The sequence below is a fragment of the Chinchilla lanigera genome, unplaced genomic scaffold (genome assembly GCF_000276665.1).
Source record: "Chinchilla lanigera isolate Chin_1 unplaced genomic scaffold, ChiLan1.0 scaffold00017, whole genome shotgun sequence".
NCBI lineage: Eukaryota > Metazoa > Chordata > Mammalia > Rodentia > Chinchillidae > Chinchilla > Chinchilla lanigera.
In genome coordinates this window covers 821,141-849,094 of record NW_004955418.1, presented here as the reverse complement: position 1 = coordinate 849,094, position 27,954 = coordinate 821,141, and the positions used below count along the sequence as shown (strand labels likewise).

Sequence of the window (27,954 nt, the reverse complement as noted above, 5' to 3'; positions counted from 1 at the left end):
GGCGCTGCGCCTCGGACAAAGCCTGCGGTCCCCTCCTCCCCTCCGGCCGGGCGCCCTGTGGCGCCTGCAGCGGGAAGAGGGCCGCCCGACCCTAACGCAGCCTCAGCCCGCTCGGCGCCGTCCTCCCCGGCCGCTCCGTCCAGCAGCGCAGATTTCCGGGCAGCGTGGCCGCACTGCCCAGGGCCCGGCCGTGAGAGCAGGGTCCCGGGCCCTCCAGCCCCCATCGCCCGGGCTTGTGCGGCCAGCTGGACCCCAGAAAGCACCCTGGCCGCCCCGGCGCCCTGGACAGGCTCCCGGGGCCCACAAAGGCCCTCAGATGAAGTTCTGGGCTCGCGCTGCTGGGCCCGGGCCGGCGGCCTGCTGGCTCTCGGCACTGCCAGTCCCTGGCACTCCCCGCGGGGCTTTGTCCCCAGCCGGAGCAGGGCTGGCCGCGTGCTTGCGGGGGCGGGGCCGTCTCCGCCGGGCCTGGCCTCGCTGTCCTCCAGGGACGGGACGGGACGGGGACCGGGGACAGGGCCTGGGATGGGGACTGGGCGGCCGGGCAGCCGCTCCTCGCTGGCTCTCACGCCGGGAGCTGTCCGGTGCGAACGGCTGCTTCTCCTCCCGCTGCCGCTGACGCAGGGCTCCTAGGTAGTGTACCGGTTCACAGGGGACACCCGGGCCCCAAGGACTCACCTGGCCTCTGTGGCTCCGACTGCATGGGCGCCCTCTTGTGGTCCTGCCAGTCACCTGGCCCGCAGGGGTCTGTCCCCGACCGTGCGTCTTTCTTTGGTTCATCCCCCTTGGGTTCCTGTTGGACTGGCCTTGGCTTAGGGCTGCTCTGGGGAGGGAAGGGTCCTCCGTGACCCGCGGTGATGGGGACCCTGCCCTCGGCCTACTGGTCACCTGCTGCATGGCCCCCAGCCCCCTGGCCACATGCCAGTGTGTTTGTTTCAAAGCTGTCTGTAATACTCACACTATCGGCCTTCTTATCTGCTGATGGGGTCGGCCTGCTCTTTCCAGGCCCGGTCCAGCCTGTGAGGGATACAGAAGCGGAAGAACAACGGCTGTACCTCACGGGACTCGTGCCTGGCGATGGTGGCCTGGCGGGGAGTCAGATAACGCGCAAAAGCAAGGAAATGGTAATATATCAACACGTGTTCTGGCCCAGCGTGGTGTTGTCCCCCTACAACCCAGACACTCTGGTAGGCGAGGCAGGAGGACTGCAAGGGCAAGTCCAGCCTGGGCAGTTTAGCGACTTAGTGAGACCCTGTTTCAAAAAGATAAAAAAAAGGCCATGTAGCTCAGTGTGAAATCTCTTAGTTCAATCTCCATTACTAGGAAAAAAACCCCCACGCACATATACTCTTTTTTGTTGTCGTTGTGAGACAGGGTCTCTGCTCTGTAGTCCAAGCTGGCCTTGGACTCACTATGTAGTCCAGGCTGGCCTTGAACACATGGGGATCTTCCTGCCTCAGCCTCCTGAGCGCTGGGATTACAGGTGTGTGCCCCCATGCTGGGCCTCACACACTCTTTTGAGGAAAAAGCAGGAAAATGGGAGATGAGGGTGGGGCAGTGGTACTTGGTGGGGGAGTAGTCAGGGAAGATGACACTGTGCAGAGAGCTGGAGGAGGTCGGGGGCAGGCCATGTAGATACTTGGGGCAGGAGGGCTTCAGGCAGAGGAGGCTGCGCTGGTGGAAAGGTCCTGTGGCCGGAGTGTGCCTAGGGTGTGAGGAGCAGGATGTCAGACTGGCTGCAGAGGAGTGGGGTTGGGAGGAGTTGGGACCAGACTGTATAGGACTTAAAGGCCAATTTGAAGATTTGGTTTGTGACCCAAGCCACACAGGGCGCATTGCAGGATTCTGAGTGATCCAGTTCCATCTCACAGGGTCCCTGGTGCTGTGCAGGCCTTGGCGGAGAGTGGGGCTGGTGGAAGCAGAGGACCACTTGGCAGTGACAGCGGTAGCCAGGCGGCTTGAGCAAGGAGGGGGCGGCGGAGCCGCCCGGGGACTGGATGTGGGGATGGGACAGGGAGGCCAGGGTGACTCCCGGGCTGATGGGAGGTGGAACCCACACTTACTGCGGAAGGAGAGAGAGGGTCAGGGCCCTGTCAGCCCTTGGGCTCTGGGTCTGAGCTCGGGAGGCTGCTGGGTCCACCAGGGCTTTGGAGCCAGGCTGGGATCCCACAGAGCGGGGAGTGGAGGAGACAGGATGTGGGCATGTGAGTGTTGGGGGTGGGGTGGAAAAGGAGAGGCCCAGCCGGGCCAAGGGAAGTCGCCAAGTCACCAGGGAGTATTCTGAGGAGGGCCAGCCCCTGCGGTGAGGGCTGCCCCAGAGCTAAGCAGAGCTCTGAGAGTTGGCTTCGGGGTTGGTGGTGGGGCAGCCACTGAGGACCACGACATCTAGCACTTTGTGCACATTTGTACACACCTCAGCGTGGCTGTTCCAGGGGGCCCTGGCTGTGCAGGGGCACAGAGACAAACACCTTGGTGTAAAGAGAAAGATGTCCCTCCCCTGGCAGATGCAGCCTTGCACCGGGGCACACAGCATGGTGACAGGAATCAGGCTGGGGTTCAGCTTCCTTTCCACCCTCTGTGCAGCCCAGGCGGCTTTGCGCAGTGCCCAGCCTGGGCATCTGTACTCAGCAGCTGTGCTAGTGATTTTGATTAGTGATGTGGGTGGGGTGTGCGGGCAGGGGAGTACGGGGTAGACTGGAGCTCCCTGGAGAGAGGAGTTGGGAGAGGAACTGGAGACAGTGAGCATGGACAACTTTTTCAAGCAGCTTTTTGCCATAGTGGGGAAGGAGAGATGGTGAGTGACTGCAGGGTCGCTGGAACTGGCCAGGGGAGGGCCGGTCAGGAAAGGCGCCCTGGCAAGGGGCACTGGAAATGGCTGGGGGTCCGGGGGGCCGTAGAACATCGGGAGAGGACTGTGCACAGGGAAGGTGCTGGTGCGGGGTGGGCTGGAGCCCAGGGACTCCTCACCCAGGTGCCCTTCCTTGTCCCCCCCCCCCAGATGGCAGGATTCTAGGGGCATCCGAGCCAAGATGAGCTCCTCCAGTGGAGGGGGCCTGGGCTGGCAGGCGGAGTCTGGCAGGGCCCCATGGTGGAAGAGGCCGAGGCAGGCTGGGAGCTGTGCCCCTGCTCTTGCTCGGGGTGCTGACCACTCCCAGTGCAGCTGGGCCCCCTGGAACCCTGGGCCAGGCAGTTCGCAATGTGGGGAGACCCGTCAGTGTGTGCCCGTAGCGGGTGTGTGTGGGGTCTTTGGTCCTGCTTCCAGCACCTGCCTTCTGAGGCCCCGAAGGTGAGCAGGTGGGAGGGGACGAGGAGGCAGCTGAGCTGCTGGCTCCTTTCCCTGGATGGTTGGGGACACGGGGCTTTGGCTCCTGGGTAGGGGACACTCAGCCTGCTCTCTTTCAAGGGGTGAGGGTAGCTGTGAGGAGCCATGGGCATGCTCCCTGCTTCTGCACCCAGGGTACCCAAGGCCCCCACCCTCTGAGCTGGGTCCACAAGATGAGAAGGGCAGTGAGGCCAGGGTGCGGCACAGCTGCTCACAGCCACAGGGCGGGCAAAGCAGAGGCAGGGCTGGGGCCCAGCACCTGCTTGGGACAGGCACACAGGGCTGTGAGGGACAGGGGCATCTCCAACCAGGGCCTCTGTTCTGGCACCAGCCTGGCCCAGATTTTGTTTTTAAGAGTAGGAAAATTTATTAAATGGGGAAAAGGAATGGGGGGATGGGGAACAGGAATAGCTCCTGAGTGATAGGAGCGGTCCCGAATGGGTTGCTAAGGAGCCCATCTCTCAAAGGAAGTTTTATAGAGTGAAACCATGAGATGGGTACAATGTGGGTCAAAATTATGATCAACCTATAAGACTGCGATAGAGTCGCTTAGATAATATTGACCAATGGTAGCAAAGGTACATGGGTGATGTCATTAACCTTGTGATAATCTAGAGTCTTAGTCTTGTTTTTAGTCTTAGTGGCCTTAGTAGGTGGGAGAGGATGTCCCACGTCCAGAGAGATAATGGGAAATCTCAAAAGGGTGACACCAATAACGCCCAGCCTCCATTCATCCCTTAGGGAAGTATGCAGAACCAGCCATTGTGACTTCAATCTTCAGATGTGCCTCCAGCCACAGTCCTGATGCATTCTCATCTCCTGCACTGACTCCCTCGGGCCCAGCCCTGTCCGGCTGCCTACTGTATTTCTACCTCACTTAGCCATCTATAATATTCTGTCTGAAGAGGTATCCCTAACTGCGGTTAGGGGAGAAAGGTGTAGCTTCCATCTAGCTACTTCGAGCTGAGGAGAGTTGGTGTAGGGGAACCGCAGTGGGGCCTTCTCCGGAGAGCTAACCCAATGGGCCTCAGACAGAAGTCATGTTGTAGTTTAGCAGTTATGAGCTCCTCACAAGGTTATCTGCTGGATCCCGGAAAAGGAATGTGGCACATTTGTCTTTGGTTCCATCTGCATGATCACTTGGAGTTTGGCAGCTTCTAGGCAAGAACAAACAAATTTCCCAAGAAGTGAAGGCCTGTGTACTCAAAGCATGAGCGCTAGGGTGGAGAGGCAGGCTGAGGAAAGAGCCGTGTCCAGAAGCTGCTCTTAGGGACTGGAGTGGTGATTTTGCCCAGCTGGCTCTTAGGCCCCTCTATTGATGGAGGTCATCTCTAAGTCTGATAGTTCTTGTTGTATAAATCCTTCTAGTTTAGCTGTGAGAAGATGGAGAGGAGGAATTTAGAGACTTGTTGAGCTTTTACAGATTCCACTGTAGTTATTCCTGTCTTAATGATTGGCCTAGCTTTTTTTTTTTTTTTTTTTTTGTGTGTGTGTTTTTGAGACAGGGTTCTGCTATGCAGTCCAGGCTGGCCTTGAGCACACTTTGTAGCCCAGGCTGGTCTCAAACTCACGACGATCCTCCTGCCTCAGCCTCCCGTGTGCTGGGATTACAGATGTGCGCCACCACGCCTGGCAGCCAGATTTGAAGAAGAGCCAGTGTCTTTCCTCCCTCCATTCCACCCACTTCCCATTCCAGTAACCCCTGGGATTCGGGCTCAGAGCTCATCAGGTGGGCTAGATGTAAGCAGCCCACTCACTGAGTAAATCCCCATGGCCCGTGGTTGCCCCTGTGTGCCAGGTCTTGTGTGGGTGGCACTGAACACATCAGCTCCTTTTGTGCCCACCCCAGCCCCATGGCACAGTGCCTGTTACCATCCTCTTGGGGCAGGTGAGCAAATGGAAATCCAGATGTGTCCAGCTGTGAGCTGGGGTGTGGGTGCCCAGGTGAGGCACGTAGAATGGAAGTCTGTTTCCTCTGCCTCCCTAAGAGCCCCTGCCTGGTGCCCCTGGTTCCTGGTGCCTATCTGTGGGCAGCAGGGAAGCCATGCCCCTCTGTACCTTTCCCGCAGGTCCTGGGCCCAAGGGGGAGTGGTCCCTTTGCTCCCGGGCTCCTGAATGTTGGGTTTTCTGGGCAACAAGGGCTGTGCTCTGTGTGCTTTCTCGACTGCCCTGCTCTCCATGGGCTCAGAGTGGGTGAGCCTAATTTTTCATTTGTAAAGTTGGCTGTAGGATTGTTTTTCTAATGTCTTCGGTAAATATTTTTTTTAACCCAGAATCTATTTGATTTTTTGGTTTTGTTTTGCTTTTTTGAGACAGGGTCTCACTGTGTAGCCCAGGCTGGCCTTGAACTGATGGCAATCCTCCTGCCTCAGCCTCCTGAGTGCTGGGATTGCGGTGTGCGCTGCCACACCTGGCTGTAGGGTTGTTTTGAGGATCAAATGTGGCACATGAAAAGCACTCAGTGTGGATGCTGGCATAATTGGTGCACAATTATTAGCAGAGATTGCCCCATAGTTGATGAAACCCCAGCTCCAGCTATAGCCCAGCTTGAGGCTGAGAGACCAATCACAGCTCAGATGCCACCCTGAATAGGTCCCAAGTCCTTCATAGGCCAGCAAATCTTGCTCTGTTTGCTAAAAGAGAATCCCCGTGTGTGTGTGTGTGTGTGTGTGTGTGTGTGTGTGTGTGTGTGTGTGTGTGTATGTGTGAGAAGCAGATCAGAGAAAGCTTCATGGAAGAAGGAGCATTTAAGGAGGATTTGAGGGGTGGGCAGGAATTCACTGAGTACAGCAGAATCAAGACCCCAGCAGGCAGAGGATGAAACGTTTGCCAGCGTCAGGAGGTGAGGTCAGGAGGTCAGGAGGTCAGGAGGTGAGGTCAGGAGGTGAGGAGGTGGCAGGGCTGGGTCTGGAGTGGAAGGAGAGAAGTGGAAAGCAGCTTCTGTGGCAGCACCTGACTAACCTGATTTCCCTGCTCTCCGGCGCTGGGGGTCCCCCCTCATCCTTAGGTCCTATGGCTGAGGGCAAGGTCTGCCTCCCTGGGAGGTGGGATCTTGTTTCGCAAGGTGCTCACAGCCAGGAAGTTCTTCCGAGTGTCTAGCCCAAGTACAGTGTGGTCCCGCCTCTTCAAGTTGGAGCCCCGGACCAGGGGAGGGCGTCAAGGTCAAGACCAGCCCTGGGGGAGGGGCCGCCCCAGCCCCGCGCTGTCTTCCTCGCTGTCCTTATTTACCTAGGGTGGCCTTGCCGGGCCTGGCGCTGCGACGTGGCATCCTTGGTTGGACCCACTGCTCACCTCCCACCTCCCACTTGGCCCAGGGTCGCTTTCTTCCCTTCTGCCCGGTTCAACCTGGTCCCTGCGTCCCAGGGTCACGCCATACCAAGGTCTGGCTGTTCCTCCGGGTGTCCCAGCTTTAGTCTTGTTCTTTCAGAGACCCCGCCTCGTCCCGGTGCTCCCACATCTGCCCTGCCCTCAAGTCTAGGGTAGCAGTGTATTTTGTGGTGTGTGTGTTGGGGGGCTGGAGGGCAGGAGTCAGATGACCCAAGGACCGCGGAGGAGGACCGGGGTCCGCACCCTTCACCTGGCGGGGGCTGGGCCGTCCCGGCTGGGGGCTGAGGGGCAGGGGCTGGGGAGCGGTGGGTGGGTCTCCCGGGGTTCGCGGGCGGGGCCGGGAAGGGGCGGGGCCTCTTGGTGTGTCCCTCCCCCACTTTCTTAAAGGGCCCCGCTCGGGGCGGGGAAGGACAGGGCCGGCGTTTCCCCGGCGGACGGGGTCCGAGGTGGAGCACCGGGGGCCCAGGCGCCGCTCGGACCTGCGGGGCGGCCGCTGCGCCCCTCCTCGCGCCGAAGTCCCGCCTTCGCCGCCTCCACGCTCCTCCCCTCCTGCTCTGCTCGCCCCTCCCTCCCTGCCGGGCTCCCTCCCGCCCTCTCTCCCGCCGTCCGCCCCCCATCCTGCTCAGCCTCTCCACGGCCGCGGCTCGGCCACCTGAAGGGACAGAGCGGCCGGGCCGGGACAGGCGGCGGCGGGGCGGGACGGCCGGTCCAGAGGCGGCCTCCGCATGGCCCCGCCGTGAGAAGCTGGACCCAGCGGCGGGGACTGGGAGCGGTGAGTGGGGCGCGGGCCGCCGGGTCCCCAGGGCCGGTGCGCTCCGGGACCCCGCCCCTCCCGTCCCGAGACAGAGCAGGGGACGGGGAGGGGTCCCCGGTGTGGGCTGAGGGACTCATGCTGGGTGGCGGGGAGCCGCCCTCCGCCCTCTGTGCCCGCTGGGGTCTGCTAACAAAGCTACATTTTGAGATCAATTCCGCGGTGGCTGGAGCATCCGAAGGATACGGTTGTCATGGAGATGGGGCCGAGAGAGGAAGCCCGAGATGGCCGGGTCTGGGCCAGGGAGTGGGGGCGCTGCAAAGAGCCCCAGCCCATGCAGGGAGGGTCAGGGCTGGCCAGCCCAATTGTCTCCTGGGCTCTGCCTCGGATCCCCTCCCCCTTTTGTATAGCCTGAGTGTGAATGTGTGTGCTGATGGGGTGCCAGTGGCTGTGTGGTGGCCCGTGCTCTCCGGGTGTTGGGTGCCGGGGCCTTGCCAGCAGCCACCTTCACAACTGAGCAGCTTTGAGGATTTATTTCTGTTTCCAGTTTCCCAACTTTGACAGCCGGGCTTGGTGGCCAGGCCTCCCGGGCAGGCGGACTCCACCGCTAGAGCAGGGGGTAGCGTGGGGGCGTGGCAGGCACCGGGCAAGGAGCAGAGACAAATAATGGCTGTGGCGGCAGCAGAGAGGGAGGGGGCCTTGGGGCAGCCTGGGACTGGGTGGGTCTGGAAGTCCAGATGTGGGGCCCACTGCAACCAGTCCTCCCTTCCTAAGAGGAGGTAACCAGACTCCTGATGCCCCTGGAGAATCTGAGGGCTCTCTGGAATGAGAACTGGAGGCATTGTTTCTGCACAGGCCTGGGGGCACTATCCCATGTCCACCCCTTTGTCTTGGGACCATCTTGTGGGTGCGGGAAGAGAACTGGGGCCACACGTAGCAGTCACAATGGAGGAGGGCTCAGGACTCCAGGCAGGCTCAGGACCAGGAGGAGGGTCCAGGGTTCGGCTGGCACAGAGGGGGAGCTTGGGCCTGGGGGGAGGTGTTTGGATTCCCTGGGTTCCCAGCTCCTTCCGGACCCTGGTGACAAGAGCTGTTTAGTGCACCATGCGGGCAGCTTACAGGACAGGGTGTGAGGTGCACTTCCAAGGCTGACCCCTCCCCTGGGCAGGTGCAGTCCTTCCACTTCCTCTCCGGGGAGGTTGGAACCCAGTCTCCCAGGGAAGTTGTGAGTTCTGTGACCTGGGCTCTGTGAGTCAGTGACATGGCCAGCAGCCCTCTTGCTGCCCACCGCATAGCTGTAGGGGAGACGTCTGTGCTCCCAAAGCCCCTTTCTCCTGCTCTATGTCAGAGACAGTGACTTCGGGTGAGGTGTCAGCAGCATTCTGTCCTGGTGGAGCATGGCAGCCCGCAAGGTGCGGGCCAGAACCCTCGGAGGGCTCCCTGTGTTGAGGTGAGTAGGTGGTAACCCCAGCTAAAGGTGGAAAGGTAAAAAGGTGCCCTTGAAAGGCCTCCACCACCCTGGCAGGGTTGAAACCTCAGTGTTCATGCTATTTGTACTCCAAAGCCCCAGGGTTGCCCTGTGCCAGGCTGAGAGGCCCCCTTCTTGCTGCTTGTCCTAGTTGTGGGGTGCATGGTGCTCCAGAGGTCCTGACCCATAGTTCCTCCAGGTCTTTCCTGAGGGGAGGAGGGAAAGTGAGCTGGAAAGAGGCAGGACTGAGAGAGGGGCGGGGGTGTCACCTCCCCCTTCCATCTACTGAGCAGCACCACTGTGCTAGGTAGCTCTCATGGCCTTCAGATGGAGGTGCTGCTGTTCCTTCCGCTTTGTGGAGAGGGTGCTGGAGCTCAGGGAGAAGTTACCTGCTCACAGTCACTGGGTTAGTGACAGAGGTGGGGTTGGTGCCAGGGGGGAACTTTCTGATGTTCAGACCTGCATGCCTAACCTCATCCTCCTCTCTGGAGATTCAGCTTAGGAGGGAGGTGGGCCTGCAGGTCTTTCTGTGGGCTGTGGGTGACTGGGGCAGTAATCTGGGGTCTCCTAGCGGGTGGGATGAAAGCATTCCCATTTCGGACATTAGCTTGCAGGAGATCTGTGCTGCCTCCCGCGACAGACAATGCTATAGACTTCCACTGCCAGATGGTCTTTTCCAGGAAAATCTGTTTTGAGCGGCATCTTATGTCTGGGGCTCCATATTTAGCCTGGCTCCTCGAACGCTCCTCAAATGGGTGGATACACTCAGGCTGTCGCCCATCAAGGGATGTTTAGGGGGGTGGGGTGGCCTGGGCCCAGACCTAGCTCCCTGCCACAGCTGGCAGAGGTGGGGAGGGGTCCAGGTCCCTGCCCCGGCAGAGAACTGTCCTGCTGGTGTCCTTTGGGTTGGCTGTTTTGTTAGTCCCGGCTCCCCTTGGGCTTTGCTCCCAGGGGAGTCTGCTTCTCGGGGTCTGGCCCTCTTTTGGTGGTGAGCCGTTCCAGGGCTGTGCCTGCCTGACTGCGTGACTCTAGCACCCAGCCTAGGGCAAACTCATGGGCCACCCTGGTGCAGCTCTCTCTGAAGCACCTCCCTGCACTTCTTCGGCCTCATTTCTTACTTTGTTACACCCTGTAGCACAGCAAGGGCCCACCACGCCCTTTACCTGGAGACCCAGATTTGCCGGTCGTTAACATTTTGCAGTGTTGCTTTCCCTGTCTATCTACCCACCTACTACCTGTCCTTTGAAAGTAAGTTGCAGGTACCTAAACACCTCGCCTGGGAATGGGTCAGCATGAATTTCTGGAGACAGGATGTTTTCCTGAGAAATGGCTATACTATTATCATACCTGAGAGATTTAGTAGTGATATGATTTGACCTAATATGTTGCTCCAGTAATGTCCCGTAAAGCTATTAAATTTTTGGGGGGGTCAAAGAACATACATTTTACTTAGTTATTATGTCTCATTTAATCTGGATAGGTCCTTTGATTTAAAAAAACTTTTAAAAAATGACATTGTCCATTTTTTTTTTTTTAAAGCCAGATTGGCTTTTTTTTTTTTTTTTTTTTTTTTTTTTTTTTTTTTTTTTTTTTTTTTTTTTTTTTTTTTTTTTTTTTTTGGTACCGGGACTCAAACTCAGGACCTTGTACTTAACAGGCAGGCGTGTATGCCACTGAGCTATATCCCCAGCCCTGACACTGTCCATTTTTAAGTCTTGTGGAATATCCTGTATTCTAGATTTGCCTTCTTATTTGCTCAGATTCAGGTTAAACTTTTTTGGGCAAGCACATGCCGTAGGTAATATCATGCCCTCCTCAGGCGTCACGTTGCCTGTCCTGTAAGAGATGGGATTACGTTAGGCTCCTGGGCTGAGGAGCCCTGTTATTTCAGTCCAGTTTCCCCTGCTTCCTTACCTCTAGAAGCTTCATCCACCTGCTCACCTGGGCCCGGGGGACATATCCATGCACTAGCAAAGCTTGCTGGACATCCACTTTGGACCAGATGTCAGAGAGTGGGGACCCTATGGGCCTAGAGTGGGGGTCACAGCCAGGTAGTGTCTGTTGATGTGGGGGAGAGGAGGCCCAGAAAAACAGTGAGAGGAGAGGGCACGGGGACTGAGACAGAAGGGCCAGCACAGAGTGGCCCTGGAGTGTGGGCCACAGCTGGGGGAGCACAGGGAGCCACTGAAGGGCTCTGCAGAGGGAGTGAGCTGTCAGTGTTCTGGGGAGGCAGAGGGGGCCTGGCCAGGCCATCATCGTGGTGGAAGAGGCCAGTCAGGAGGCACTGGCGGGAGGGAGTGGAGTGAGAGACAGTGAGGGAGACAGATGGGTGGGCCTGTGTTGGGCTAGCAGAAGGCAGAGTGGGCAGGAGGAGCTGCTGCCAATGGCTTGGGAAGGGCGAAGGAGGAGGCACTGTTGTGTGCCTGAGGCCTGAGGTAGCTTCTAGGTCAGAGGAAGAGTGTGCGGGACACTATTGCCCCCGGTGTCGGTGGCCACCTGTGGCCCCTCTCAGGAGCTCCTTTTGAGTTGAGGGTGGAGGAAGACCCCACATAACCCACAGCAGGAATTGGTGGGGGCTTCTAGCTGCCAGCAGTGGAGGGACTTGAGCAGGCCTGGGGTCAGCTCAGAGGCAGCTGCCTGGATAGGTCAGGAAACTTCTTCCCTTGCACACTCCAACTCCTTTATTGTGTTTCTTCATGATTGCTTGGCCTGGTTAAATCCAACATCTGGCCAGCTCCAGACTGCATCTGTGCCACTGAATGCATGGGGCAAGGAAAAGCCCTGCCCTGCCTGTCCCACGTGAAGCCCACCCTGGGAATTCAGACGGCCCATCCCCCTCTCCTGGTGCTAATGGTGAGTTCTCACTTCCTCTTCCACCCTCAGCCCAACCTCCCCATTACCATCCTCCCTTTCAGCTGTAAGCTTTGAGAAAACAACCTGAACCTCTGCAGGCCTCCGTGCTACCTGCTCCTGCACCTGGCTCCACCCTCCTCCTGTCCCTGTGAGCAAAGCGTGCTGCTCCTAGTGAAGTCCACTTCTTTACTTGCGCACTAAGTCTTGTCCCTGGTACGGGGACATTGTTCCAGCAAGTCATCCGTTGCCCCTGCATCGTCTGTCCCCCTTCTCTGACAGATTGCTTCCTCCCTTCTCCCTGACCCTCCAGCCAGCAAGCACCTCCCTACTATGGTCCTGTGGTAAGAGCGCCTCTTGCCTTCTCCCGCTAGCATTTCTGCATACCTCTGTTCCCTTTTCCAGGAAAACCTGCCAGAGGTGCTGCCCCGACCACTGCCTCCACCTCCTTCCTGACACTGACTCCACTCCAGCTGGGCTTTCACCCCTGCATCCCACAGTCCGCTCTTCTCTTCTCAAGGTCACCAGCGGCCTCCGTGCTGCTGGGCCAAAAGGCTGGTCTCAGCCCTTACCTGCAGCGCTTGACACCGCTGGTCTCCCTCTTCCCTGGGACAGTCTTCTTGACTTCCATGATGCCCACTGTCCTGTTCTTCTCACACCTCAGAGCGACTCCTCCCATGCGGGCTCCTCCTGCCCCTCTTGATGCAGGAGCAGCCGAGGACACGGCCCCTGCGCAGACAGCGTCCCCGCCACACTGATCTCATCTGGCTCTGTGGCTCTAAGCCGCCTGTGTGCTGTCATCCCCACATTCACAGCCCAAGCCTCAGTTTCCCTCCCAAGCCGCAGGCGCCTACTCCACATCTCCACAGTCCTGTCCCCTGGACCCTGCCAGCTCAGCTGCCAGTCCCAAGCTCTCATCTTCCTGCCCAGATCTGCGCCCCCAGTCTCCCACTTCTCAGGATGGCAGTCTGTCCTCTGGTTACTCTGGCCCCAGACATTGATGTCCCCTTCTCTCCTGTCCTTTGCACTGCCCATCGAAGGGTGAGGCTTTACCAGCGCCCAGCTCTTCCCCAGTGGGCCATGGGCGAAAAGGAGACGGTGGAATGGCCCAGCATGGCCCTTTGCATACTTCTTCACCTCATGCAGCAGTGTTTGTGCCTATGAAGCCACAACCTTTGTCAGATTCCAAGCTGAAACCCTTAAGCAGAGGTGGGAGAGGACCAGGAAGAGAAGGGAGGGTGGGGAAGGGGAGGGTTAGCAAGGAAAGATTCAGGGGAGCCATATAATGAAGAGTGTGGGTGGAGTGAGAGGGAGGTCACAGGGGAGTGGGGCAGGGGTTCCCTAGGGGGTGGCTGTGGATGGAGTATCTGGAGTGCGGGGAACTGAAAACCAGGCGGAGAGAGGAGGGTGGAATTCTTGGTTCGTCTCAGCTATTGGCACAACCTCGGAGACGGCTCAGAAATCCAGCTCTATGTACTCCAGGCACCCTGCTTCTCTCCTTCCAGGGCGTGGCTGGTTGGCAGGTCTTGCACTCAGTCAGTCCTCTGGTGCTCGTGGGATCTGACTCTCAGCCCATGGAGCCACGGGTCAAATGGGGGATCCAGAAGCAGGGAGAGTCCCAAGTGCTCTGTGAAGTGGGACACAGATCAGTGGTCAGTCTGGGTATGGACTCCCTTAACCGGGACAGCCTGGGCCTTGGTGGTTCTAGGCAACCAAAGGTCACTCTGGAGGGAGGTCACCTGGGGGTGGCTTTGCCAGCTGTAAGCATGATTTGGGATGTGACAGCAGGTATTGTGGGTTTCATTTGTGGTAAGGGCTCTCTAAACCAGCATGCAGATATATGCAAATGCTAAGCAAATGAGGGTACCATTCAGCTGGGGGGTAGGGAGAAGAGCAAGCTGGGAGATGTCAAGGAATGACCTTTGCAGAGGAGGGTTCCTGGTGGTCCAAATGGGCTGTGGAGTACATGCTGAGGGGATGCAAATATGCACCCACCGCTGGGGATGCTGCCTACCCAACCGGGAGAGGGGAGAGACCTTCCCAACCTCCATACCGCAAGGCAAAGCCCACAGAGGGAGAGCAGCTGTTGCTGGACTCCCTCTTAACCCCAAATGGATGTTGCCTGAGGGGATGAGCGCTTTTGAGGAGGCTCGGGTCCACAGCTCTTTCCCGATGCCTGCTGCAGCTCTTGGGCCTTGGCATGGAGAGACCAGTGTGACCCTAACCTCCGGTGCCAGTGCTGGGAGCAGGACTGCAGGGTGCGCACTTCCTTGGGAAAGGGCGAAGGGCCCTCTCTCTTTCTCCCCTGGTCCTCACAGGACTCTTTCTCAGCTTCCATCCTCTGTCTGGGCCTCTGAAGGCCCTGCTTTAGAACCTGCTGTGGCAGCTGCCAGTCACCAAGATCTACAAGGCTGCAGGACCTGAGCTGTGTGCTGCTTTTCTGAACAATCCACTTGGGGCTGGGGCAGCCCGCTGGCTCCCCTGCAGACCCGACAGCGTTCTGGCAGGCACCGTGCTTTCCTGGGCACTGCACGTACCATCTTCTGTGGTCCTCAAGTGCCCTGTGACTCGGGCAGTGTTCACATGCTCCATTTTATGGAGGGTGACGCCGAGGCTGAGGTCACGCAGAGGTGGGGAGCAGAACCGGGATTTTTGGCCAGGCCATTCTGAGTGTGTGGTCTGCTGTGTCCTGAGTGCTGTGCCGAGTGTCTCTAAGGCACTTGTTGCTGCACAAGGTGGGTCAAGCTGGGAAGACTACGCAGACTGGAGGATTAGGGTCACTCCGGGGTATGGAAGCAGAGAAGCTCCCTGGGCGGACATCCCCCTCTGTATGACCTGGGCTCCTCCCTGCCCTTGGTGGCAGGGGTGTTGAGGAAGATGTGCCTGGGCTGACCTGGGGGCAGGGAGGTGTGGAGCTCTGGGTTGACAGACCTGTTCGCTGGCAGAGGCTGTCAGAGGGTGTGGCACCTGGGTGATCCAGGGACCTGACCAGCCCTGAGCTGTGGAGTGCCCAGGCCCTGAGGCAGCCTGGGTCTCTGGCTGGGAGGGGCATAACTGGCCAGGGTCTGTTCTGAGCACTTCCTACGTGCCAGCTGTTTGCATTGATGTTTTTGAGTATACATGTGTACACTGTGTGTGTGTTTGTGTGTGTGTGTGTCCACAATACCTGCACTGGACACAGGTAAGCATGCAGGAGGAGGTACTGCAGCCCCTGCGTTGGCTCTTGAGTCTTATGGAGCAAACTGGCTTCTGGAGTCCTCGTGCTGGGTCCCACCTCCACCCTGTCTTTTGCTTCCTGGTCTCTGGCTCGGATCCCGGCGTGGAGGGGGCATATGATTGTCCCTGCAACTGCCTACTGTTTTCAGCAGAGCTCAGAGCTGTTCCTCATCACCTCTCAACCTCTGCCAAAAACGGAGGATAATGATAGCCCCAGGTTATTCACTCAATGAACATGTACAAAGCCCCCACTGTGTGCCGGGCATGGCCCTAGGCTTTGGTGCACAGCTGTGAACATGAGACATCTCTACTGTCACTAGACTCACATCCAAGTGTCAGAGAGATAGGCAGGAAGTTTGTAGTAGATGGAGAAAGGAGTTTCAATTCTGCCAAGTTTGCTGACACCCTGTGGGGGAGGTGATAGTAGCATGCTGGGCAGTCAGAGGGCCTCTCTGGGGAGGGAGCATCAGAGTTGGGTCTTGCATAGGGAGAGCTGTTTAAAGATCTAGGAGAACATTCTAGGCCAAGGGTACAGCTGGTGCAAAGGCCCTGAGGTGGAAATGAGCTCAGAGAGCACAGAGAAGGCCAGAGTGGTTGATGGGGGATGGTGAGAGGGTAGTGGAACCAGCGCAGTCAAGGCCTTTTTAGGCCATGCTGGGGAGACTGGATTCTAATCTGAGGGTGAGGGGAAGCATTGGAGGGTTATGAATGAGGGAGGCACATGGTGCAGTTTGTGTTCTCACAGCTCACTCCAGCTGTCATAAGGAGAGTAGGGGGACAGGGCTCTGTTGAGAGCAGCTGAGACCCAGAATATGTGTGGCTTTGTGCCAGCCAGGATTCTACTGTGATCATGATCAGTGTGTTGGCTAGTGCTGAAAAAGAGGCTGCTGAGCACAAGGTCATCCCAAGGGTATGGGTAGTGGAGCCCCTGCCTGGAGGGGGGCTGGACTAGGCTGAGAGAGGCTGTAGGGATCTTGGGCACCGCCAGCCTGTTATTTGTAGGCGTCTCCTTGGGATGGGTGCCCGGTGGCACAGCTGCACCTCCTGGCCCTGCTCTTGCCAGAAGGGCTGGAGACAGGCGGGGTCACTGCTTTGGGACAGCTCTCTTGGTTGAGGATTTGGGCCTTCGATCTCATGGGATGGTGTGGCAGGGGGCCTGGAAACGGGCCCTTTGTGCACTTCTAGCCCATTTAGCTGGAGAGGGAGGTCACTCCTGGTTCTAGAAGCAGCTGCTCATTGTGTGATCTCAGGCAAAGCCTTTGCCAGTTTGTACCTCAGGCCCCTCCCAACCCCGCCCCAAAATGTGATGGAAAGAGTGAAGCCTGGCCTTTGCTTCTTGACTCCGAGGTAAGTTTGCTCTTCCTTGGATCTCAGCTGTCTTAGCATTCATTATCTTAGGTTCTCCCACCAGCCCCAGGGGGAAGAGGACAGAAGTGAGGCTTCCTTTCAGCAGATGGCCTCCTACAGGCCCGAGGAAGCAAATCTAGCCCAGGACACACAGTGGTTCAGAGTGAGGACTTGGGGCGCTGTTTTACATCTCTACCCTGAACTTCCCCTTTATGCGCCCCTCCTAGGGCTCAGTGAGAGAGGGGGCTCTGGCTCAGCTATTCTAGGTTCAACTGGCTCTCAGCCCAGGCAGGGACTGCAGGCCCCCCGCCCAGGATAGAACTCAATGCTGCCCCTGTCTGCCCACCCCAGAAACCAAGGACATGGCCCAGTGCCCAGTGTTGGCAGAGCCTTCATCCTGCTGTCAGCTGCAGGACATGGAGGGGCAGGTAGGGCTGGAGGTAGCCTGAGGCAGCTACTGGGAGCACAGAGGCCTCCCAGGAAGCCCTTGACTTATCCACAGCCCTGTCTTTGGGACTGGTATAGATTGGGAAAGTTTTGGGTTTCCCTGGGGGCTCAAGCTCAGCTTCTAGCCAGGGGCATGGGAGCCTGAGCATCCTGGGGGTTGGAAAGCAGGCCAGAGGACGAGAACTCAGGCAGCAGGCCCCAAATCCCCACTCTCTCTTTCCCCTCTAAATGCTCCCTGCAGCTCCCCCAGGAGTCTAAGTTGAGGAGGTGACCTCCTGTTTCCCTCCTCTGGGTATACAACTGGAGGGAACAGACTGAAATAGCAACCACAGCAGCAGGGATGTAGGGCATTCAAGAAAGATTCCTCACTCCATCCTGAGCCCCAAGGGTCCCTGATGTCCTAGGTTCAGGGCTCAGATAGTCTATAGCCCAGCTTTCAGGTGTTTTTTTTTTTTTTTTTTTTTAAACAAGTAAAATCCTACTCTCATGCTGTAGTTAAAACTCTGAGGCCAGGAGTGGTGGCACACACCTCTAATCCCAGCACTCGAGAAGCTGAGGCAGGAGGATTGTCTTGAGTTTGAGGTCAGCCTGGGCTACAAAGTGAGTTCAAGGCCAGTCTGAATTATGGAGTAATTCAGAACAAAAACAACCCCCACAAAAAACCTCTAGGTGAGATTCAGACTGGGTGGGGGAGACCCACAGATCAGTTTGCCCTTCTCTTTTCCACTGCATTTGAAAACCCAGGGTTAAATGAATTTTACGTGGTCTGCAGTAGCTGAGTTCTTCCTTAGGGGCACAGGAGCCCCCAGAGAAGCAGACCTACCCTCCTCTCTGGGTTCATCATTGCAGGTAGGAAGTTCTCCTGGTTCTAACTCATGTCTCCCGCCTTTGCCTCATTATAAGAGTGACAGACCACCACATCTCCTCCTGGTAGAGCAGGTGAGGAGGTCTGGGGCTGGCAGACTGTACTGTGACAGGTGCTCAGGTGAGGCTTATGAGCGGGCACATGTGGGGGGAGGGTCTCCCATTCTTGTCACTGTGATGGGGGTAGCTTGTCTTGCTGCAGCCCGAAAGCAGACCCAGCCCTCTGCTCTCTCAGCCTCTCCTGAACCCACAGCAGTCCCTCTCCAAGGGAGAGTAGGGGTACAGGGTAGCCAAGGCCCAAGAAGGGAGGGAAGAAGTGGCCCAGGCAAATGCCCAGCTTCCTGTCTCCGTGCAGCTCTCTAGGGGTTGGGGGTGCTGATCTGTTCCCTCAGCAGAGGTAGGTGGACGAGCTTGCCTAAACTATCTGGGACCAGAGCTAGAGAGAGAAGGAGGGGAGGGGGAGGCTGCAGCCCACTGTCCATTGCCTCCACACTGCCCAGCTGGGATACCCTTGGGGAACACGAGCTGGTCCCGAGCCGTTGTAGGTGGGGCGGGGGGTGCAGATGCAGGGCAGACACCCACAGAGCGGGGGGTAGCCTGGCCTGGGCAGTGTGGCGAGGCCGCCTGGTCTAGACCCGCATGAGGCCACACAGAAAGTTGGCAGAGCGGCGCTTGACCTCCCCCTGCAGTGCTCTCCCCAGAGCGGCGTCTGTGAGTCCCCTCCCTCATCGAGACAGGACAAGCTCCAGTGGTGCCCAGGGGTGGAGGGAAGTCCAGGCCCGTTGTCCTTTTTCCTGGTGTAGCCAGGGCGCTGAGTGCTGGAAAGGCAGCCTGGCTCTCCACGAGGCTGTCGGGTGGCGCTGCACCCGCCCAGCACCCTGGACAGCGCCGCGCTCGGGTCGTCCTACGGCCGATGGCGTCTCCAGGCCTCGCTGTGGCTTGCTTCGCTGGGGTGGCCGGTGCTCTGATTAAGCTGCGCTTCTGTTGACTTCTTTCCCTCTTCTCTTCGTGCGCCCTTAAAGGCAGCACCCAGCCCAGTTCCCTCCGTTAACCACAGAGATCTCTGGCTCCTGCCGGTGGAGCAGAGAACATGCGGGGAGATGGGTGGGCTGGCCGTCAGCCCCAGGTTTTGTCTCCATCACTCGCCAGCGAATGGGTGGGGCCTGCAGAGGGCGCTGTACCCGTCTTCAGTTCCCCCCCATCTGGATCTTCCTCAGAGGGCTTTGGTGAATCCTGGGCACGAGGGAGACAGAAGAGATAACAGAGAAGCCAGGGGCTGGGTGCAAGGGGCTGAGCAGAGGTGGGGAGAGGCGAGCCGGGTGCCTGGGCAGGAGGGGGAGGGGCGGGATCTGATCCCAGGCCCCAGACACGGGTCCTGAGATCATCTTGGCTGCGTTCCTGCCCTCAGCAGGCTGCCTTGGTGCTGGTTTCATTGGGCTGTAGACACCCATCCCTGCCCTGTCTGGCCACCCTGACTTCATCTCGCCATCTCCCGCCAGGTGTACCGGAGTCCCAGGAGCAGCCAGGACAGGCAGAAGCAGGGGCTGCCATGGATGGATGTGAGCTCCCACCGGCACTACCTGAGGAGAGTGGTGCTGCCGGGGACCCCAGCCCAGAGCCTGGGCAGGAGGCTGGGGTCCAGAATGGAACGGCAGCCAGCGAGGGTCTGAGCAGCCCTCTCAGCAGCCCAGCACATGAGAAGAGTGATGCCCTGCTGGACACTGAGGAGCCCACAGGGGACCCAGGGGAGACCCTCCCTGGCCTCAGCCCCGGGCCCTCTCTCGCCAGTGGCCTAACCCTGGGACCAGAAATGAACATTCTGGAAGATTCAGCCGAATCCAGTCCCTGGAGGGCTGTTGGACTGGCAGAGGGGGACGATGTCTCCAGCAGCCTCTGTCCAGACCTTGAGGACCCCCAGCTGGGGTAAGTGGGCATTCTGGGATGGGGATTCACTGTGTTTGACAGCTCCAGTGCTGTGTGGCCTTGGTCTCTAGTCCCTTCTGTCTTTCTCACACATACATGGGGATTTCATATTCCTATTTTGTCTAACTTCTGGGTGTTTTTGGGGCAACAGGTCCAGGAAAAGAATTAAAAGAGCAGCAGGCTTGTTGTGTCCCCGGCTGTGCAGCTGTGCGTGCACCTTTGGTCTTTTGCGTGGGTGTGTAAGGTGAGGTAGCTACAGGTCTCTGAGCGGGGAGGTGAACAGGTGGGATTGCGAGCCTTCGTGCACTGAGGTACAGCACCACATGGCTGTACTTTTCCATCCAGGCGGGCCCGGGGCAGATGCCAGGAACTGGCAGGGAGGAAAGGCAGAGGGCTGAGGCTTCTGAGGCCGCTCTTTGTATTCAGGTAGCTTGCCAATCTGGGCTGGGTAAAGGTGGAGACAGAGAGAGGTATGGAAACTGGGAAGATGGCTTTCCAGCCCCTCTCAGAGCCACTCCTCAGGCCTGCTCAGCTGCAGGGTGGTGGGAGATGGTGGCACGCCTATGGCCCTGACAGTGGGCTGAGAGTCCTCAAGGGCAGGGTGCTGTCTTATTTGAATGTCTCTCAGACTCATCCCAGGTCTGGCAGAGGTGTCTTCACCAGGCAGACTTTGGCCTTGTGTAGCTCTGGCGTGGGGAGCTGGGAGCTGGGGGGCACCAGTAAGGAGGGGAACAAACAGAATATTGTATGCTGCAGTTGATAAGGGCTGCAGAGGACGCCAGGAGGCGCTCTGAGCAGAGAGACTGGAGAGGAGGGGCCGGCACCACGGGGAGGCTGTGACCTGAAAGCAGGCCTTGAGAGCTGAGGGCTTGGTTGAGCTGAGGACCTACAGGCCGTGGAGACAGCAAAGCTGTGAGCAGGTGTGGCCCTGGATGTAATAGGTAGCTGTCCACGTGCTCCGGGGGCCAGGCCAGACTTCGAGAAGAGGCCTCACAGTCAGTCACTCACTGGGACAGGTACCTGATGCCTCCTGAGAGCCAGGGCCTGGCTTGGGCACCCAGGCCAGGGGCCACATCTGTGTTTTGTTCTGCTGTGCCTCCAGTCCCCAGCCCAGCATCTGGTCCCTCATGCTCAATTAGTGTTGGCTGAAAGAACAGAGAAGCCGGACACAGCCCATGCCTGCGCCCCGCCCCTAGGGGCTTCAAATGCAGAGTGCCGCTGAGCTCAGCCCTGTGTGTGAGGACACCTGGGCAGGATGGTGACCGGCCCTTGCATCCTCAGGCTCGACGGCCCTGGGGAGCCGGATGTGCGGGATGGCTTCAGCGCCACATTTGAGAAGATTCTGGAGTCAGAGCTGCTGCGGAGCACCCAGTACAGTAGCCTGGACTCCCTGGACGTACTGAGCCTCACCGATGAGAGCGACAGCTGTGTCAGCTTCGAGGCTCCGCTCACACCCCTCATCCAGCAGCGGGCCCGGGATAGCCCTGAGCCAGAGGCTGGGCTGGGCATCGGGGACATGGGGGCTGAGGGCGACATGGGGGCAGCTGGAGGTGACAGGGAGCTGGGCAGCCCCCTGCGGCGCTCCATCTCCAGCAGCCGCTCCGAGAACGTCCTGAGCCGCCTGTCTCTTACGACCGTTCCCAATGGGTTCCATGAGGATGAGCCCCAGGGATCAGGCAGGGAGGAAGATGATGATGACGAGGACACAGACAAATTGCTGAACTCAGCCAGGTGAGGCAGGGCCTGGACTGGGGCTGGGGAAGCCGTTGAGCAGAAGCAGAAACTGAGGCAAAGCATGTCAGGGTGGCCCAGTGTCCAAAGTCAACAAGGCTTCTCCAAGGTCACCTCGTCCCACCTCTGCCCCGGGACTTCCCCCCACCCCTGCAGGTCCCGAGGTCCCCTTCTGTTCTCCTGTTTTCTCAGTGCATATGGGCTCAGGGAGCCACAGTGTGGGCATGATTTCAATTGAGGGCCCCCACAAAAGTGAACTGAGGCCCTCCTGCTTCAGTGGAGCTTCTTGCCCTCCTCTGGACCCTGAGTGTTTTCAGAGGCCCCATGCAGGGCCTCTGATCCCTCTCCTCTCATCTGCAGTGACCCCAGCCTGAAGGACGGCCTGTCAGACTCGGACTCAGAGCTGAGCAGCTCGGAGGGGCTGGAGCCTGGTGGCACAGACCCACTGGCCAATGGGTGCCAGGGCGTCAGTGAAGCTGCTCGCCGGCTGGCCCGCCGCCTCTACCACCTTGAGGGCTTCCAGCGCTGTGACGTGGCCCGGCAGCTGGGCAAGAAGTGAGTAGCATCCTGCACCTCCTCCCCGGGCAAACCATTGTCTTTGTCAGCCTGAGGGGGTCTGGCTTCTTTCAGGGGTGCCTGGTACCAGGGGCTCTCAACAGTCCTTCAAGGACACCTCCTCCTGCCACTGTCCTCATTCCTGGCCTTGCCCTAAATCTGTTTCCTTTCTGGGCTGCTTGGATGAGGGCTGCTGCTCTCAGGGAGGGTGGTTGCTGAGGAGCGGGGTGCAGGACGTGATTATGAGGTCATGGTGGATGGCAGGGAGGACAGGGTGCCAGGCAGGAGCTAGTGGCCGGCCCACCTGGTAGGGCCAGGGAGAGAAGAGAGCTTGCATGGGGTGCGGGGAGCAATGGTGGGGACCTGGAGCTCAGGAGGGGGCTCCCGGCGCTCATCCAGCCCTACTGTCCACTGGGGGTGAAGGCATTGGGCCCCCCAGAGTACAGGCCCTGGCTTTCAGGTGGGTGCGAGGGGAATTGATAAGATAGGGGTTCAGAGCACACCAGGGAGGAGGGCTGGGCACATCTTGAGCATGTCTGACCACCAGCACGGCCCCTACCTTTGGTCCCTCTGTCAGAGGGCGACCTGTTAGCACAGGAAGACTCTGAGGTGGGCAGAAGCAGGCCTGGCCTCTGAGTGCCACTTACAAGGCTTAAGGGACAGTAGATCCTTGGCCCTGTGTCGGAGCTGACATGGGAGCCCAGCCAGGGGTTCAATTCCTGGATCCTCCCCTTCTTCCTCTGCCTCCTCACCCTCCTTAGCCTCCAGTCTCTCTCACCCTGGTCTCCCAAAGGCCCCAGCAAAGAAATCGCAGGTGCCTTCACCTCCTGCTGGCCTGAAAGCTGCCCCAACCTAATGGCAGCCTCTCGGGGGCATTCTATGGCTGAATCCTTCCATCTTGCCAGCCTCTCGCCCTCTACAGCTGTCTTCCCTCAGCAGTTGGTTGTGCTCCTCTCCCCAACCTGAAAGGCAAAAATCCCCCCATCTCCACAGTCCAAATCCTTAAGTGACTAAACTACTCAGGCGGGACTTGAATTTATGATCCTCCTGCCTCAACCCCCTGGAGTGCTGGGGTTACAGGCGTGTGCCACTGCGCCCAGCTTGCTGAGATGTTTTAAAGCACATTCAGACACTGTGTCATTTGATACATAAGTACTTCAGTGTGGGTCTCTGATAAGTTTGTTTGTGTAATTATAATTTCTAACAAAATTAGCAGATTCCTTATTAGCCTCAACATTTGTGTTTAATTTTCTCTGATTGTCTCAAACCGTTGTTTTGTCAGATCAGGATCCAAACAAGGTCAACACACTGCATTTGGCTCTGACTGTCTCAAGTGTCATTTGCTCTGCAGTAGTCCCCTCCCCTTTTAAGTGCCACACACTTGTGGAGGAAGTTTGTCCAGACAAACTTTCTGCATTTGGGCTGGGCTGGCTGCGTTGTTTTTTCACTGTTCCTCTATTTCCCGTGAGTCCTGTGAATGGGGTGGGGGGAGCTTGAGGCTTGATTAGAATCAGGGGCAAAGTGTTCCGATTTTTGACCAGAAGTCTTCATTTTAGCTTTCTTGTGACACATTCCTCCCTGACCTCCAGGATGGCCTCGGAGGCCACCCCGGCCGGCCGGCTCTGCGCCTGCTTCACAGGGTGCTCAGCTCCCTCTGCTCCAGGCTGTCCCTGACCACTGGGGAGTGACGCTTCGCACAGGGCACTTTCGCCCCACCCATGTCCTGAGCCCCGATATCTCTACCTTTTTAGTCTTGTGCCCACCTGATCTGTCCCCCTTTCTGGCAGATTCTGCTTCCTAAATCATGCACTCACCTCTTTCCTGAACAGCTCCTGCGCCCTCCCTGGGGTCTCCACTGGGCAGATGGTGTCCACAATACAGGGGCGATCATTTGTTCAAGGCCCCTGGAGTCACGTTACCATCCTTCCTGTGGCCTGCAGGCTGTTTACTGCCTGTCTCTTGCTGACCCCATTCCTGCTTTCCAGGCCTTGGCCACATGGCGTGCTGGTGGCTTTTTGGACATGAGATATAGTTGGTGTCATCCCATCTTCTCCTTCACCTGGTTGGTTATCACCTTTGTTGTTGGCTGAGACACTACCTCCTCCAGGAAGCCCTCCTGATCCTGCAGCCCAAGATTGAGCTGTCAGAGCCTAAATGGTCATCAGGGGTGTCAGCATAGGGATTGGCTGGTGGGGGTGGTCAGGGGACACAGGGCCTCTCCCCAAGTTCCCCCTTTTGTTCTGCCAGACTCGACCCTGCTTCTAACTAACATCCCATGTTCTCCCGGCAGCAATGAGTTCAGCAGGCTGGTGGCTGGCGAGTACCTCAGTTTCTTTGACTTTTCCGGGCTCACTCTGGACCGAGCACTGAGGTCAGTAGGTCTGGGGTGGGACAGTGTCTACAGGTGGCAGGGGCAGCACACCTAGGTTGTCATCTGAGCTCTATCGTAAACTTGCAGTGCAACCTTGGGCAAATCTCTTGAGCCCTCTAGCAGGACCATGGGAAGAGGCCAAGAGCAGCAGCTGTCTTTACAGACCTGCCTACTTCATCCTCAGAGCAGCCCTGTGAGACAGGCACAATCCTTGGATATGGGGCAGAGAGGTAAAGAGACCTCCCCATGGTCACTGAGTACGAGATGACTTGGCGAGAGGATATTTGATCTCAGCTCTTAACTGGAGTCTGGACCAGGGAAGAACCTCAGGAGGGCCAGATGCGGGCTCCAGGGAGCTGGAGAGGGTACAATGGTGAATGAAGCTCAGTGATGGCAGGGACTGGCTGAGGGGATGTCAGGCCAGGCCACAAGGAGGACAGACAGGGCCCTTCATCTCTGAGCTAAGGCTATGTGGTCTATACATGCTAGGTCCTTTCACTGTGTCCCATGCACTTTTTTTTTTTTTTTTTGAGACAGGGTCTCGCTATATAGTTTCCCCTGGCCTTAAACTCATTCTGGCTTGAAGTTGAGGCAATCCTCCTGACTCAGCCTGCTGAGATTACAGGCATGCACCACCATACCCAGCGTCTCTTGTACTTTTGAAAAAGATGTCATTTCTATTCTTTTTTCTCGGCTATGATTGGGATATTTTCTGTTGACCTGCTTCCACTTCACTTATCCTTTTTTCTGTGTTCAGTATGCCATTAAGTCCATTTATCGAGTTTTAATTTTCTGTTACCATATTTTTCAGTTCCAGGATTTCCATCTTATTTAAACTTTAAAAATAGATTCTGGGCTGGGAACAGTGATGCATGCCTATAATCCCAGTTACTTGGGAGGCTGAGGCAGAAGGATTGCAAGACTGATGTCAACCTGGGCAACTGAGGGAGATCCTGTCTCAAGAAAATAAAAAAGGCTGGGAATGTAGCTCAGTGGCAGAGCACTTTTCTAGTATGCAAATGGCCCTGGGTTCAAGCTGCAGTACTGCCAAAAAAAAAAAAAGAAAAGATTTTTATTCTCTGGGTAGTTCTCCATTTTTCACTAATTTTCTCTGTCTTTCCCTCTGTTTTTGGACATATTAAAGTCCCTGTTTGCATCTCTGACATTGGCATCATCTGAATCATGTGTACCTGTTTCTACTGCTTGTTTTTCTCTTGGCTTCCCATCATTTATGCTGTTTCTTTGCATGTTGAGTAATTTTTTTACTTACTGCTACACACTCTGTACTGGGCTACAGTGGCTCTAGATTGTTCTGTGTTCCTCCTGTGTACTCTGTCCTTTGCTGGCAGTGAGAAGGGAGCCTGGGGACATGGTCCTAATCCAAGCACAGCTGGCTGCGGGGACAAAGCACTGAAGGTTGGTGAGGCTCAGGGTTTGCCCTGATCTTGGAAAAAGCTCAGAACTTTCCACAAGGAGCCTAGTGTGGTCACTGGACTTTGCCTCTTGGTGGATTCTGAATCTTTATTTTGCCTCCTCAGTGCAGCAAGATTGCCAAAACAAAAACAAAAACAAAAAACAAAAGAAAGCCAAGAACAAAACCCTCTATTTCCCAGGCTTTCCTTTTAGCTTTTTTTTCGTTTTCTGAGACAGGGTCTTGCTATGTAGTTGAAACTGGCTTTGAACTCAACTGTGTAGCACATACTGGCCTGAACTCACAGCAATCCTCCTGTCTCAGCCTCTTAGTGCTGGGGATTGCAGGGGTGTGCCACCACACCCAGCTCATTTTAGCTTTTTAGCCTCTTTCCCTCCACCCTGTGGAATCTGGCATATACCTGGCTGTGTGCTTACAGCCCCTCCGATCTCCAGATTTGTCTCTCCAGCCCCTGAATGCCCCCTGCTGTCTTGCCCCCCACCTGTGCTTTTAGTCAGCAGTGTCCTCAGGTGAAAGCAGCAGATGAGCCCCCTTCTCGGGCCTCTTGTTTCCAGGATCTTGGCCCTTGTGATCTTTTTTGCCTCAGCAGTTTCCTGACAGCTTTAGAAAACCCACTGTTGCCACCGTTCTCGGTGTCTGTCTGTTGCAGCAGCTACTCTGTCCTCAGAGAATCCCAAGATCCCATGGTAGAGAGGGAGACTGGGAAAGTGTCCAGGGCGCCAGCTCTCGGTCAGAGCCACAGGTACTGGCTTGGAGGCCTTGTGTGCTCGCCCAGTAGGGGGCTCAACCGTGCAGGCACTGGGGAGCTGCAGACAGTGCTGGCGCTAAAGAGGTGCTGGGAGCAGTGCGCAGGCTTCGGATGGAGGACAGGCGGGAGAGGACAAGGACAGAGGGTGGGTGGCGGGGTGGGTGGGGAAGGTGGTGTGAGAGGATGGAGTAGAAAGGCTGTAGGGGCTGAGGTGGGGAGAAGGTGGCAATGATGGGGCCAAAATCTAGGGGACAGCCTGAGTTTAGGGTGGCAGTGCTATGCTGGGACTTGGGGAAAACCCCCGGGGGAAGTGGAGCATGGGCTGGGGCTTCTACCCTGGGTACTGAGGACCCAGGTGGACTCAGTGACTCTGGAGGCCCTCAGCTGCCTTAAATTACCTTCTAGAACCTTCCTGAAGGCCTTTCCTCTGATGGGGGAGACACAGGAGCGGGAGCGGGTCCTTACACACTTCTCCCGCCGTTATTGCCAGTGCAACCCTGATGACAGCACCTCAGAAGGTACGGATGGCCTTGCCTGCTGCACCCCTTCCCGCTGCTCCCTGGCTTCTCTCACTCCTGTGGCATACAGGAGGATGTTAAACTACCACTGAGTGGATAATGATGGCACAGGAGTGGGGCTGCCTGCTGGGCCAGAGAGCTGCAGACGTCTTGCCCAGCATCTTTCCCAGTGCCTCACAGCCCGCAGTCTTAGAGATTTAGTCCTGTGAGTCTTCACACACCCTGGGGCCCTGCCACCATGCTGACTCTTGGTGGAGTGGGACTCCTGGTTGGGGACTTGCCCGGTAGATGGACCTGGATCCCAGAGATTCTGGACACAGGCCAAAGCAGAGCCATGGCCCAGGACCCAGAGCCACTGCTGGGCCTGAGGTTCAAGGTGAATCTGGCACAGGGGCAGGCGTCTGGCTAGAGCAGCCCAAGGCTGCCGGGTTCCCTCTGAGGGAGGGGACGGCCCTGACCTGAGGCAGGCAAGTGACTGGCACTGTGGTAGGGCAGGTGGGGGCATCACGCAGGCCTCAGCCCTGAGGATAGGTGGCTGGCTGCTTCCTGCCCCCGAGGCCTCCAGGTGGGCGCTGTCGGGAGACGGGGGGAGAGCTGGGGGTGGGGCTCACACTGAGGGTACTGCCATCTCTGATTTAGACGGGATCCACACGCTCACCTGTGCCCTGATGCTGCTCAACACGGACCTGCATGGACATGTGAGTTGGGGGAGGGAGGTGGCAGGCTGAGGCGCCCTCCGCGCGCCGTTTCCCCAGCTCCCTTCCTGTGTTTCTTTTAGCAGACCTGGGAGTTGGCAACTTGGTTTCTAGACTTGGTCCCATTCTAGTACAGTTTGATCTTCCTGGGATCTGCCAGGCTTCCGGCCCCATCCATGGCAGTGAGAATGGTTGGGCATATGTGTGTTCAGGATGCGCTAAATAAGATGTGTGCCCTAGGCGGGTCCACGCCACTCATCGCTAAAATGCTGGGGGCTCTTCCCAGCTTAAGCCTGAATGTGGCTGCCTGTAATACCAAGCCAGGCAGCCCCTGCTGACCAAACAGTAGGCTATTCGTGAGAGGCCTTCGCGGCACCTCCTTCACCCCCGCA

General features: G+C 57.6%; 2 protein-coding genes across 7 annotated transcripts in view; one reads left to right on the top strand and one right to left on the bottom strand.

Annotated features, from left to right (window-relative positions):
- Window positions 1–299: 299 nt before the first annotated feature.
- LOC102011445 (translation initiation factor IF-2-like) lies at window positions 300–4,619 on the bottom strand. Its single transcript, XM_005382047.2, has 3 exons — window positions 4,392–4,619; window positions 956–1,014; window positions 300–820 (listed from the first exon to the last, which is right to left on the bottom strand). Exon 3 carries the CDS (start codon window positions 775–777, stop codon window positions 313–315), a length of 465 nt encoding a protein of 154 aa, XP_005382104.1. The 5' UTR covers window positions 778–820; window positions 956–1,014; window positions 4,392–4,619; the 3' UTR covers window positions 300–312.
- The window catches only part of Psd2 (pleckstrin and Sec7 domain containing 2), a 54,591-nt gene continuing 27,181 nt past the window's right edge, over window positions 545–27,954 (top strand). The window contains exons 1-8 of one of the 6 annotated variants that reach the window (XM_013512924.1): window positions 545–630; window positions 1,003–1,121; window positions 19,089–19,512; window positions 20,794–21,243; window positions 21,604–21,798; window positions 24,089–24,169; window positions 26,755–26,867; window positions 27,507–27,567. In XM_013512924.1, the coding sequence (XP_013368378.1) occupies window positions 19,139–19,512; window positions 20,794–21,243; window positions 21,604–21,798; window positions 24,089–24,169; window positions 26,755–26,867; window positions 27,507–27,567 (1,274 nt within the window). In that variant the 5' untranslated portion in view covers window positions 545–630; window positions 1,003–1,121; window positions 19,089–19,138. Of the gene's footprint in view, window positions 631–989; window positions 1,122–7,049; window positions 7,419–9,237; window positions 9,272–16,205; window positions 16,279–19,088; window positions 19,513–20,793; window positions 21,244–21,603; window positions 21,799–24,088; window positions 24,170–26,754; window positions 26,868–27,506; window positions 27,568–27,954 lie in introns of those variants that run through there. The other 5 variants (XM_013512925.1, XM_013512928.1, XM_005382051.2 and 2 more) reach the window with 5 other exon arrangements.